Source organism: Sturnira hondurensis, unplaced genomic scaffold (assembly GCF_014824575.4).
Source record: "Sturnira hondurensis isolate 20B ecotype Veracruz unplaced genomic scaffold, ASM1482457v3 Scaffold0013190, whole genome shotgun sequence".
In the NCBI taxonomy this organism is placed as follows: domain Eukaryota; kingdom Metazoa; phylum Chordata; class Mammalia; order Chiroptera; family Phyllostomidae; genus Sturnira; species Sturnira hondurensis.
The window spans coordinates 3,464,672-3,477,798 of record NW_028085821.1 but is presented as its reverse complement, the minus strand read 5'-3'; the positions used below and the strand labels follow the sequence as shown (position 1 = coordinate 3,477,798).

General features: G+C 42.9%; 1 protein-coding gene across 3 annotated transcripts in view; it reads right to left on the bottom strand.

Annotated features, from left to right (window-relative positions):
- The window catches only part of PFKM (phosphofructokinase, muscle), a 37,427-nt gene that overhangs the window by 18,805 nt on the left and 5,495 nt on the right, over positions 1-13,127 (bottom strand). For 2 of the 3 annotated variants that reach the window (XM_037061139.1, XM_037061137.1), the window contains exon 2: positions 3,648-3,740. In XM_037061139.1, coding sequence (XP_036917034.1) covers positions 3,648-3,732 — 85 coding nt within the window. In that variant the 5' untranslated portion in view covers positions 3,733-3,740. Of the gene's footprint in view, positions 1-3,647; positions 3,741-6,818; positions 6,933-13,127 lie in introns of those variants that run through there. The other variant, XM_037061138.1, reaches the window with a different exon arrangement.

The following is a 13,127-nucleotide window of genomic DNA, read 5'->3' as shown; positions in this document are numbered from 1 at the left end:
TGGCCCCAGGCCAGTCCTGGCTAGGCTCTCCTTGGCTGTTCCGTGTTGCCCAAAATAACCCTCTGTGTGCAGCTGTTTGACATATTAGAAGCAGGACAAGGATAAGATTACAGGTACCATCCAGGGTGTATTCTGGGCACAGCGAGGAGGGGCTCTGGAGAACATCAGAGGCATATAATTTGGGGTCTCCAATTACATCCTGTTGGAAAGAGGCTTTGGGGAGAACTATGGGTGATGTTCTCTATGAGATGAGACAGAAAAAAAACATAAACGACTTGGTCACTGTCTTTTTTAAAGTGAGTGCTAAAATGTTCCTTCCTACCTTAACTAAACTTTGAATAAGAAAAAAATTATTTAATTCCACATATGAGGAACAAATGTTTGTTAGATCTGAACTATACTTTCTGATGAATATGTCATTGGAAATTACAACTCCCGAAACAGCAGTCAGAGGTGATAGACCCCTGTTCCTGCAAACCTGTAAAATAGGGTGAACACGCATTTCAAATGGGCTGCCTGTCAGAAGACAGAGGGTAGAGCAGATGACTGAGCTCCTTTCCTGCAGAACGTGCCGATTCCATAAGGCCCAAAGTGGCACAGTACAGAGGGACAGGGACTGGGACTGGGAAGGGATTAGCATTTGGTATCTCATCGGCCCAGCTTTTGAGTTCGGGATGCCTCACTCCTGGCCACTCTTCTACTTTAAGAGGTTATTGGCTTTGCTAGGGCTCAGGGAATGACAGAGCGGTGGCTTCCATGGGTTTTATGGAGCCCAACCTCACTTCCCCACGTGGGCCTGGCCTCCAGGGAAAACACATTTCTGTGCTCTCTGCCTGGGAGAAGTAGGCACCATTAACTTCTGTCTGGGCAGGCTGCTCCTGTATGTAAACTGCTCCTTCAGTTGGGACCTCTCAGCTCTACTTTGCATTTCCTGCTTTGCTTCCTTGCCTCCCTACAAGTTCATCCTCTACCACTCTCGGTCCCTACTGCCATGCACCTGTGATGTTACGTGGACTTACGGTGGGTACACTGATTCTGTCATAGAATCCCATGGGCCTTGTCCTAGGTGGACCCTGCAGAAACCAGCTTGTCAAGAGCCCCTGCCTCTATGGAAGATGAGCCTTCTCTTAGAGCAGGTGATGGTCATCTCCGAAATAAGAGGGTCTCTCTGCTCAGGATCAGATGCTGGAAGGGCTCTGCTGCTCTTAGACCCAAGTTGAATCCCGAGCCTTTCTTTTCCTTTTTTTTGTAAACCTCTTTCCCTTTCCAGAAAGCTCTTCTTTTTCATTATTTCATAACACCCTGTGGCCCACTTGGATTTTTTTAGCAGGTTCTCACTTCCCATAATCTGAAAATCCAATTCTACAGGCCATCCTACCAAGGTTTTAGGATCAACTCTCAAAGTTCACATTGAAGAAGTCAGTATTGGCCAGGGATTCGTACCAGGGAAGAGAGAAGCGACAGAAGCCAGGTCAACAGTCTCTATAGCCTCAGCCAGGGCTCTGTATCCCTCATCTGGCTGCTGTTCCTAAACTCGGGCCTTTGTGCCCTCCTTCCTCAGCTTCCTCATTCCACTATTCTCCTATTCACATATATATCAATTATAATCAGATTAACATTAGTTTAAAAATATGCATAGAGTCTAGCTTTACTAAAATACTAATAAGAAGGATCCTAAGAGCCCTGGCTGGTGTGTCTCAGCGGACTGAGTGGCAGCCTGAAAACCAGAAGGTCGCCTGTTTAATTCCCAGTCGGGGCACATGCCTGGGTTGCGTGCTGGGTCCCCAGTTGGAGGTACGCAAGAGGGCAACTGACCAATGTACCTCTCCTTCTCTTTCTCCATTCTTTCCCTTCTCTCTAAATATAAATAAAATCATTTTTAAAAAAGAAGGACCATAAGAGCAAAGACAACGTGTGACTTTTTCGTTACTGTATCCTTAGTGCTTAATAACATCCTGCTTGGTATATAGCAGATGCTCAATTATTCACTTTTTAAAAATTTATTTATTTATCTTTAGAAGGGCAGGGAAGGAGAGAGGGAGAGAAATATCAATGTATGGTTGCCTCTCGTGAGTCCACTGCCGGGAACTGGCCTGCAACCCAGGCATGTGCCCTGACTGGGAATCGAACCGAGATCCCTTGGTTCGCAGGCCCCCACTCAATCCACTGAGCTACACCAGCCAGGGTTTCAATTATTCACTTTTTATTTAATCAGCTATACAGTTATTAAGTACTTACTATGGCCCAGGCACTGTTCTAAGCACTTTAGCTGAATGAAGAGTTCAGTTTCTTGAAATCTATCTTCTCCGTGAAGTTTTCCCTGGTTAGTCCAACCAGGGCCTATCATTTGATTATGTAAGTGTATTCTACTTGGTTTAAGGCACATTGATTATTGTTATTTATGTGTCCTACATAAGAATTCTAGTAATATAGGATCTTTTCTCATTAAGCTGTAAGTTCCCAAAGGAAATCACCTTCTTTATCACATATGAAACGGGGCCCTACACCAAATGGGTGTTTACTACAACAGTCTGGGGAAGCCCAGGGAGAGTGGCACAGGGCAACGGGAGACTAGCTGGAATCTCTCCCTCTTGCCTATCACGGTCTCTATGGCCTGGTACCCCTTTCAGAGAAACTCTGCCTCTCTTCAATGTATTAAATTACAATATGCAAGATCACCAAAGGAGGAAAAAAAGTGAAATTAATCACACATCCCTCACTTCATTTTTCCATATACCTGATTTTTCTGACCCCCGAGTTTCTTTTGTTTCTTTTTTAAAAAATATTTTATTTATTTATTTTTAGAGAGGGGAAGAGAGGGAGAGAAAAATCAATGTGTGGTTGCCTCTTGTGTGTCCCCTACTGGGGACCTGGCCCGCTACTCAGACATGTCTCCTGACCAGGAATTGAACCAGTGACCCTTTGGTTCACAGGCTGGCACTCAATCCACTGAGCCACACCAGCCAGGGGTGACTCCTGGGTTTCTTAGATACAACCTAGAAATGGGTTCTCTCTGGCTCTCTGCCCACCTGTCCACCCTCACCACAGATCTGCACTGAACAACTGCCATTCACGGGCTAAAGGGATGGAACGGTCGGCAAGGCCAGAGAAAACAGAGTGAAGCAGAACCATGCCCACTAGAAGGGCACGTGCTGTAAGAGCAAGGTGCCAGATGGCGGTCAGTGCAAGAATTCCGCAGACATCAGAGTTGATACTGAAGCCGGAGCTGGAGCCCACCAACCACCAATTCTGGGTCTCCCCCCTTTCCCATCATTCCCAATGGACTTGAAGTGAGTGCCCCTATTGCCTTCTCAATAATTTTATATTGTCAGTCCCTTTCTTTCTGATGTTTTTTGAAAAAACACCAGTCTTTTAGGTATCAAAGGGCCAAAATGGACCCACATCTTCAGAGATATTTGGAAAGTTTTGTGAAGATGTAGGTAAATCAAAGTAGAGAAAATAAAATTCAAAGCACTTGAGGATCTAGACCTGACAGATTTTTAGGAAAGCTCAAGATTCCCGTGTGAATCTGTAACAGGAGGATATTAAGGAAGATGGTTCATTCTACAGGCTAAGGGGAGTCAAGACACAAGGGGGCCTATAGGCCATGATTTCTACTGCTAACCAAGCAGGGCCCTTCTCCTCACCTTGGGCATCTCCACCGGAGGTCAACACGGCGATGGCTTTGCCGATCCCCAGGGTTTTAGCCGCATGATGCTCTTCATGGGTCATGATCCACTCTAGAATTCAAAATAATGGTCGATTAAGACACAGCTGGAGCAAGGCGCCGTGGGCACGGGAAGTGGCTGTTGGACTGCACAGAGCTGCTTTAGTCAGGCTCTCCCACTGTACCACGTTTGGGCTTTGCAGCCTGAGAGCTTGAACTTCTTCCAAAAGAGAGCCACACCCCCACAGAGTGACAAGCTAAAATGTCACAGTAATCAGCCTGAGACTGCAAAAGTCCTGGCTAATCCTTCCAATTGAGGCCTATTTGGAGACTAAGCAAAGGTCAAGGGGAAGGGTGGCTGACTGAACAGAAATGAGAAAGGAGAAAGTTAAGTTAGCCTTAAGGATTCCTTCCTTTAATGAAGGGAAGGGCTGTTGCAGAGGATAGGAATCAGATGAGAATCAGCAAAGTGGAAGTAGGAAAGCGAGGGCAGATTGGGCATGGTTAAGGTTAGGGCTGGGTGTTATGGAACTGGGCTAAGTTGGAACTGGAGTTTGAGGTTTAAAGGCACATTGGAGCTTAGGCAAGTTAATAGTGTCAGGCTCAGGAATGGTTAGGGACTTTGTACGGCTTTTCTAGTCCCTCTCAGGCCCTTCATCTCCCGAGCATCTCTCAATCCTTTGTCTTCAGGCCTTGGCCCTCACACTATGCACTACCAAATGAGAAGAGTAACACAAAATCATTGTCACATATACATGGACGGTGAACACTGTCCCATCCTTGTCTCTCAAAGGAACACACAGACATACTTTGCATCCATAAAATGCCAACAGAATCACCACTCGCCCAGTTATCCAGGCTAAAATCTTTTATTTTTAAATCTGTTTCCTCCTTAATCTCAGAATCAAAAGTTTCCAAATCCTATTATTCTCCCTTCATATTACCACCCCTCTCTTCTATCCTCACTGTGCCTTTCCACATGAACTGCCTACCACGATAGCTATCCTCTCTCTTTGTGTTTCCCTTCCCCTCTTCATTAGAGACTCACAATAAACCTCGAGGGGAGGTCATAGAGCCCTGAGGCCTCAGTGAAAAGGATTCATTCACACATACAGGAGCTGATGACCCTTAAGCAGAGATCATGCTTTCACTGTGAATCTAGGGAAATAAGGGTAGCTGCTGCTTCTGAAGACACAGGTCACATAAACACACAGATCCACATACGTGCTGATAAAATGCATGCAGTGAGACACTTATGACTATATACATACACACACAGCATTATTAAGATTCCCAGACATTCTCCATATAATCAGTGCTGACAGACAGAGTCCCAACTTCTTGGGCTGGCGTTCAAGGCTTCCATGAGCCAGCCCTTGCCTAGAGCTTCAGTGTTTACTTCCATGAGTTGTGCTTGCGTCACCTTAACATTATTACTTTGCTCCTCCCCATTTCTGTGCCTGAGCACATTGCATTCCTTTCCCAGAAAGCTATCCAGTTCTTATTGATCAGTGGGCCTTTTCCATAGATCAATATCCTGCTCCATCACTTAAGACCAGTCTTAGCACTCCCCTATCGAACCTATTAAGCCTTCGTTTACTGCAGGTCAAAAAGGGCTTCTTATTGGATTTCCTCAAAAAACGTATTGTCTGGAACTAGATTATTCAATGTAGCACTTATTACTACTGTATGTAGTATTTTAACTGCTTATTAGGTATTAAAAAGAAGGTCTGATAAGATCAGGGGTCAGCAAATTACAGCCCATTGGCCACATCCAGACTTTCTTACGTTTATAGGCAGCAAACAAAGAAAGGCTTTTACATTTTTAAACAGTTGAAAAAACAGTTTCGTGACATGTGAAAAGTATATGACACTGAGTTTCAGTGTTCACACCACTCTCATTCTTTCATGTATTATCTACCGCTGCTTCTGTGCTACAACAAAAGTAGACTATTGCAACAGAGACACATGGCCTGCAACACTTAAAATAGTTACCATCTGGCCTTTTACAAAAAAAGTTTGCAGACCCCTGGGCTAGATGATGGCTGAGGTCATTTTCCGGACCTGGACCGAGAACTCCCCCAGGAAGGGGTCACGTCCATTCCCCAAAACCCTCCCACAGCCCACCAGAGCCTGGCGGAGCCCGTGAACCTAAAGGAGTCCAGTCAACACTCGTTGAAAGCTTTAGTGAGCTGATGAACAACAGGAAATGCATGCAAACACATGGGAAATTATAAATGTGTTTAGAGACAGATCAGCTTCATATTCTCTGTACTTCTAACACATACAGACGCAAAGAAGACCTACGAAAGCGTGTAGTGCCAAATACCGAAAGAAACAGAAACACACATGGATGGAGACACTCCCATTTCACTAGTGTTCCTGTCCAAATTGCCACTGTTTTCAAAAAAGTAAAGACTCCAGCGGCGGTGCAAAATGGAAGGCAAACATTTGGAAAGAAAAAGAGCAAAACATATGAATATGCTGATCCCTTTTCCCCTGGGTTTTTGCTTTCTCATTCACTCTGGGAACTCATCACTGACAGAAACCCACACTTGGAGGAGGCTTCTTCCACTCCCAGGGGCTTCGTGAGGGCGAGCACTCTCCGTAACAAGGAGAAGGCTAGTAGTGCTTATCGCAAAAAACTGCTCGGACTCTTCCGCTGCCTAAGTTACTCGGGCACAGGGCACAGATGCGCGCAGATTCGGACATAAGCATCCTTGACAGATCCACAGGGACACACGGTAGAAATAAAGACCCATTAAAACCTAGACAGAAAATCACGTGTGTGGAGAAGCGGGAGGAAGGGTGAAATTGCAGAGGCCAGCGTCACAGGTGCACTGATTTGAATGGGATGGGCGCCAGGACAGCAGCTGGGCAGCCAAGGGCAACGAGGTCCGAGCACCACCCACGCAACCCCAATTCCCAGAACAGCGCTGCGCGTGCAAGCCGAGGGACAGGAGCCCACCGGCCAGAGCTCCTCACGACTGCTCTACCCATCCCCCCTCTAGGCTTCTGTTTCTGATGCCACAAAACCTCTTTCCCCTGCTGCTCCTTTCCGTTCTCCCCGCCGCCTCCTCTCAGAACGTTCATTTCCACGTCGCTCTCAGCTTTCCCCCCCACTTGTTACCCAAGGGCCCCTCTTGCCTGCCTTTTTGTTTTAGCTCTTCTCGAACGCGGCTTTCTTGCACACTGTCCTTGGGAAAGGGGGGAGGGGAGCTTGGCGAACACGGGGAGGAGCCAGGTGGAGGCGACAGGGAGGGGAAAGAGGAGACGCTTGCGAACCTCCACTGGCCGAGGCCGCAGAGAGGCTCCGCCTCCCCCGCTCGCCTTTCTCCTCCTCTCCTCCCTCCTCTGAGAAGCAGCTCAGATGTCACTCCGGCTTGGTTCCTTCGCTCTTTCGGGACCCCCAATCTATTTTGGGAGCCATCAGCTCCTGTATCCCGTGGGGTCAGAAATTACTTAGTTTTCCACCTTGTCATCAGAGACAACTTTTTTTCCTAGCCCGGACTCCCCGAGACTCCTTGCATTCAAGCATCCTCAGCAATTAACAAATAACCTCTCCCTCCGGCCCTATCCTTTGCCTCCCACCTGTCACTCTGCACTAACACTCATTGGAAGGCTGTGTGCCGGATTTTAGGTGCTGAGAGATGGAAAGATAAATGAAATAGGGTCCCTGCCCTTAAGGAACATTGAACCCTGGTATTTGCTATAGAGGGACCTCAAAAACTACTTTTACATATATGGTACCCTTCTCAGAGAAATACAGAAAAGCTAGCTAGGGATGGGAGTACCAAGAGGCAAGACCACTGCCAGCGTCTCAAGTCTGCAGCAGCCAGCACATCGGTTGGGCTACAAAGCAGACAGGAGCCACCCTGGGACCATTGGCCAGGTACTCCTGGAGCAAGAGGTACGCCCTTTACTCAAGTCCTCTTTGCTCCTTCCTCTGCTCCACGCATGCCTTTGTTCCAATGCTCTTCACAGCCTTCTCCTTGCTGCTTCTACTGCCTTTCTTCTTGCTGACTTTTTGTTTCTGCCCCTGCACCCTCTGGCCACAAAAGATAGGAGATAAAACCATCTGACTACGCAAAATTAACTTTTGCACTTGTAAATGTTAACATCAAAAAATTGAAAAGACAACCCATAGAATGAGAGAACAATTTTGCAAATCATATATCTGATAAGGGACTGATCAATATTGAGAATATATGATTAATTCTTGCAACTCAGTAATAAAGAAATAATAACCCAATTTAGAAATGAGCAAAAGATCTGAGCAGGCAACTCTCACCAAAGAAGATATAGAGATATCAAGTAAGCATATGAAATGGTACTCAACATCGTATGTCATTAGGGAACCATCAATTTGAACAGTGAGATGCCACTAAAACCGATTAGAATGGCTACAACAAATGAACAAACAAAAAAACCTGACAATACCAAATGCCGACAATAATGTGGAGGGGCAACAGGAACTCTCATTCCTTGTTGGTGGAGATGCAAAATGATGCAGTCACTTTAAAAGACAGTTTGGCATTTTCTTACAAGGCTAAATATAGTCTTAGCACATGGTCCAGTCATTACACTCCCAAGTGTTAAGCCAAATGAACTGAAAACTACACTCACATGAAATCCTTCACACAAATGTTCGTAGCAACTTTATTCCTAATTGCAAAAAACCGTAAGCAACCAAAATGTCCCTCAAAAGGTGAATGAATAAACAAACTGTGGTACATCCATACAATGAAATATCCAGCAATAAAAAGAGAAGATACAGAAAATCTGTCTAGGAATGGGAATACCAAGAGGGAAGACCCCTGCGGTAATATCACCCATTAAACCAAGAAAAGATGTGGAGGAAATGTAAATACATATTGCTTACTAAAGGATCTGGTCTGAAAAGCTACATACTACAAGATTCCAACTATCTATTATGCTGAAATAGGCAAAATTGTAGAGAGTGAACAGATTGGTGGCTGCCAAGGGCCTGGAGGAGAGAGGGAGGGACGAATGGGTGCAGCACACGGGATTTAATTTAGGGCAGTGAAACTGCTCTGTGTGATGTTGTCCTGGTGATGACACAACACCATGCATTTGTAAAAACTTAGCTTGGCAACACAAAGAGTACACCTTGACGTAAACTGCGGACTCTAGTCAATAAGGATGTATTAGTATTAGTTTCCCAATTATTACAAATGTACCGCACCAGTGCAAGACGTTAATAATAAGGAAACTCAGCAGAGGGGGCATCTAGGGAAACTCCATACGATCTGCTCCATTTTCTATAAGCCTGAAACTGCTCTAACAAATAAAGTATATTTATCTAAAAACTGTATTCTGTTCAATGAAATATAAAATCTTGTGGTATTAAAAACAAAAAATGAGCAACGGTTTGAATAGACATTTCTCCAAAGATATACAGAAAACCAATAAGCACATGGAAAGGTTCCCGGCATCACTAACTGTTAGGGAAATGCACATCAAAACCACAGTGAGGTTCCCTTTGCACCTATTAGGGTGGCTATCATAAAAAAGAAAAAAGGAAACTGAAGTGTTGGATAATGTGGAGAAATTGAAACTCTTGTGTATTAGCCAATATGGAAGAAAGGTTGGCAGTTTCTCAAAATGTTAAACATAGAGTTCTATTCACAGCAGCTTCATTCATAATTGGCAAAAAGTGGAACCAGCCCAAATGTCCATCAAGTGATGAATGGAAAAAACAAAATGTCATATCTATACAATAGAATGTTACTCGGCAACTAAAAGAATGAAGTACTAATACATGCTGCAACATGCATGAACCTTGAAAACATTATGCAGAGGGGAAGATGTCAGTTGCAAAAGACCACATCTATAATTCCATCTGTGTGAACTATCCAGAACAGGCAAATCTGTAGAGACAGGAAGTACCTTAGCAGCTGTGCAGGCTGCAGAGAAAGGAGCGACTGCCAGTGAGTACAGGGTTTGTGTGTGTGGGTGACGGAAATGTCCTAAACTTAGAGTGGCTGCACAACCCTATGAATATACTAAAAAAAAAAAAAACCATTAAATTTTACACTTTAATTTTAATAGTCATGCTGATCAATGATGTCTTAGATGGAACGGGTCTTTGGCGCTGTATGTAAAAGAGCGTCATCCTACCCAAGGTCTTCCAAGTTTTCTCCTATGTTATCTTCTAGGAGTTTTATAATTCTGCATTTTATATGATGTCTATGATTTGTTTTGAGTTAGTTTTGTGAAGGGTGTAAGTTTTATATCTAGATTCATTTATTTTTTAATAAATGGTGTTCTAACACCATTGCAAAGCGTATCTTTGCTACATTGTGTTGTCTTGGCTCCTCCGTCAATGATCAATTGCCTGTATTTATGGGGTCTATTTCTGGGCTCTCTGTTCTGTCCCATTGATCGATTTGTCTCTCCTTTCACCAGTACCACACTGTTTTGATTCCTGTAGCTTTAGAGTAAGTCTTGAAGTTGGGTAGTGTCAGGCCTCCAACTTTGGCTATTCTGAGTCTTTTGTCTTTCCATATAAACTTTAGAATCACATAAATTAAACTTTAGTTTAATTTTATTTTGGCCTGAGAGTAGGCATTACATAATTTGTTCTTTTAAATTTGTTATGGCATGTTTTAAAGCCCAGAATGTGATCTATCCTGGTGAATGTTCCATGTAAGCTTGAGAAACATGTGTATTCTGCTGTTGTTGGGTGAACTGTTGGTGTCAATTATATCTAGTTGATTGATGGTAATATTGAGTGCATCTATGTTCTTACTCATCTGCTGTTTGCCCGATCTACCCATCTCCGAGAGAAGGGTGTTGAAGGATAGTGGATTCTCATAGTGGACTCATTTACTTGTCTTTGCAGTTCTATCGGTTTTCCTCCCGCAGTTTAATGCTGCGTTGTTTGGTACATACACATCAAGAGTTGCTGTCTTGGAGAACTGACCCCTTTCTCACTATGCAATGCCCTTCTATGTCCCTGATACGTTTCCTTACTTTGAAATCTGCTCTAAAATGAACATAGCTACTTAAAAAATAAAATTAAATTAACATAGCTACTCCTTTCTTTTGATTAACGTAAGCATGGTATTGCTTTTCTTTATCCATTCGCTTTTAATTTGTGTGTCTTTATATTTAAAGTGGGTTTCTTGAAGACAACACATAGCTGGGCTACATTTTTTGATACCCTCTGACAATCTGTATTTTAATCGGTGCATTCAGACTACTGATATTCAAAGTGATTATTGAAATAGGGTTAATGTCTGCCATATTCATCACTGTTTTCTATTTCTTGCCTTTGTTCTGTTTCTATTTTTTGCATTCCATTCTTTCTGCCTTTTGTGGTTTTAATTGAGCATTTTATAGAATCCCATTTTTTCCTCTTTCCTTAGCATGTCAGTAACACTTGTTTACTGTTTTTAGTGGCCTCCCTAGAGTTTGAAATGAACATTTACAACTAATGCAAGTTCCCTTTCAAATAGCACTTCACGGTTAGTGTGCTTTATAATAACAAAATAACCCCTATTCCTTCTTCCTGTCTCTTGTATCATTGCTGTCAATCATTTCACTCATATATAAACACACATAAGCTTATGTACATAATATATACATGATTATACATAACCAAATGCATTATTATTTTGAATAAACTGTTATTTGTTACATCAATTAAGAAAAATAAAAGCTTTTATTTTATCTTCACTTATTCTATTTCTGTTCTTCTTTTCTTTATGTGCCACCAAGTTTTTGACCTATATTAGTTTCCTTCTTTCTAAAATATTTCTTGTAAGGCAGGTCTACTGGCAACAAATTACCCGAATTTGTGTTTGTCTGAGAAAGTCTTTATTTCTTATTTACTTTGAAGGACAATTTTGCAGGGTACAGAAGTCTAGGTCTTTTCTCTCAACATTTTAAGTCTTTCTCTCCACTCTCTTCTCACTTGCATGGTTTCTGAGGAGAAGTTAGATGTAATTTTTATCTTTGTACCTCCATAGGTAAGATCTTTCCCCCTCTGGCTACTTTTAGCATTTTCTTTATCTTTGATTTTGTATAATTTGAAGATGGTAGGACTAGGTGTAGTTTTCTTGAGCATTTATCTTGTGTGATGTTCTCTGAGCTTCCTGGATCTATGGTTTGATGTCTGACATTAATTTGGGGTAAATTCTCAGTCATCACTGTTTCAAACATTGTTTCTGCTCTTTTCTTTCTTCTCCTTCTACTATTCTCATTATGTGTATTTTAAACATGTTGTAGTTGTCCCACAGTCCTTGGATACTTTTTTTCCGTATTTTTTTTCAGTCTTTATTCCCTTTGCTTTTTGGTTTTTGAGGATTGTACTGATATGTCCTCTAGCTCAAAGATTCTTTCCTCAGTCATTTCTAATCTACTAATAAGCCCACCAAAGAAGTTCTTCACTTCTGTTGCCATATTTTTTTTTATCTCCAGCACTTCTTCTGGGTTCTTTCTTAGGATTTCCATTTCTCTGCTTACATTGCTCCTCTGTTTTGCATGATGTCAATTTTACCTATTAGAGCCCTTAGCATATTAATCCTAGGTATTTTTTAAATTCCCTATCTGGTAATCCCAACATCCTTGCCATGTCTGGTTCTGATGCTTGCTCTGTCTCTTCAACTTCTTTTTTGACTTTTTATATATGCCTTGTCATTTTTTCTTGCTAGCCAGACATGATGCGCTGTGTAAAAGGAAGTACTGTACACAGACCTTTAGTAATGTGGCTGTAAGGTGTGGGGGAGGAGAAGCATTCTGTAGTCCTATGATCAGGTCTCCATATTTTAGTGAGCCTGTGTCTCTGGACCGTGAACTTCACAAGTGCTTCTCAGATTCTGTTTCCTCCTCCTTTAGGCGGGACACAGTGGTTGAAGTGGGCTAGAGTGGGTATTTTCTTTTCCTCGGGTTAGTTTCTGATCATTCCCCAGCAAGTCAGGCTCCAGTTGACTAGTTTTCCCTGTGGGCAGGCTTTCTTAAGAGTCGTTTCAAAATGACTCCTTTTCTCCTTCCCCTACCAGGAACTTGAGGAAATTTTCCTCTGACATTTACTGTGGGAATCTGGTCAAGCTGCTGGAAGAAAAATGTCACAATATTTTGGAGGCCTCCCATGACTGCATCTCCCAGATGTTAATTTAACTCCCAGAGTTGTCGAGGCTGAGCTTCCAGCAATTTATCAATGACCGCTCAGCTGGTGGGTCTCCGTTCCACTTGGCTCTGCTGAATGGAGGTTCCCATCTGTCTCTCCAATTTTGGGGTCAGCAGGTTCGGTCTATGTCCTCCCTCCTCTTATGGATTCAAGAAGAGTTGCTGATTTCTCTGTCTTTTTACTTTTGCTTGTTAGAATGAAGTGGTGATATCTAAGCTCTTTACATGGGAAATTGCAAGTTCAAATTATACACCTTAAATGGGTAAAATTTATTATATGTAAACTTTACCTCAATAAAGATGTTTT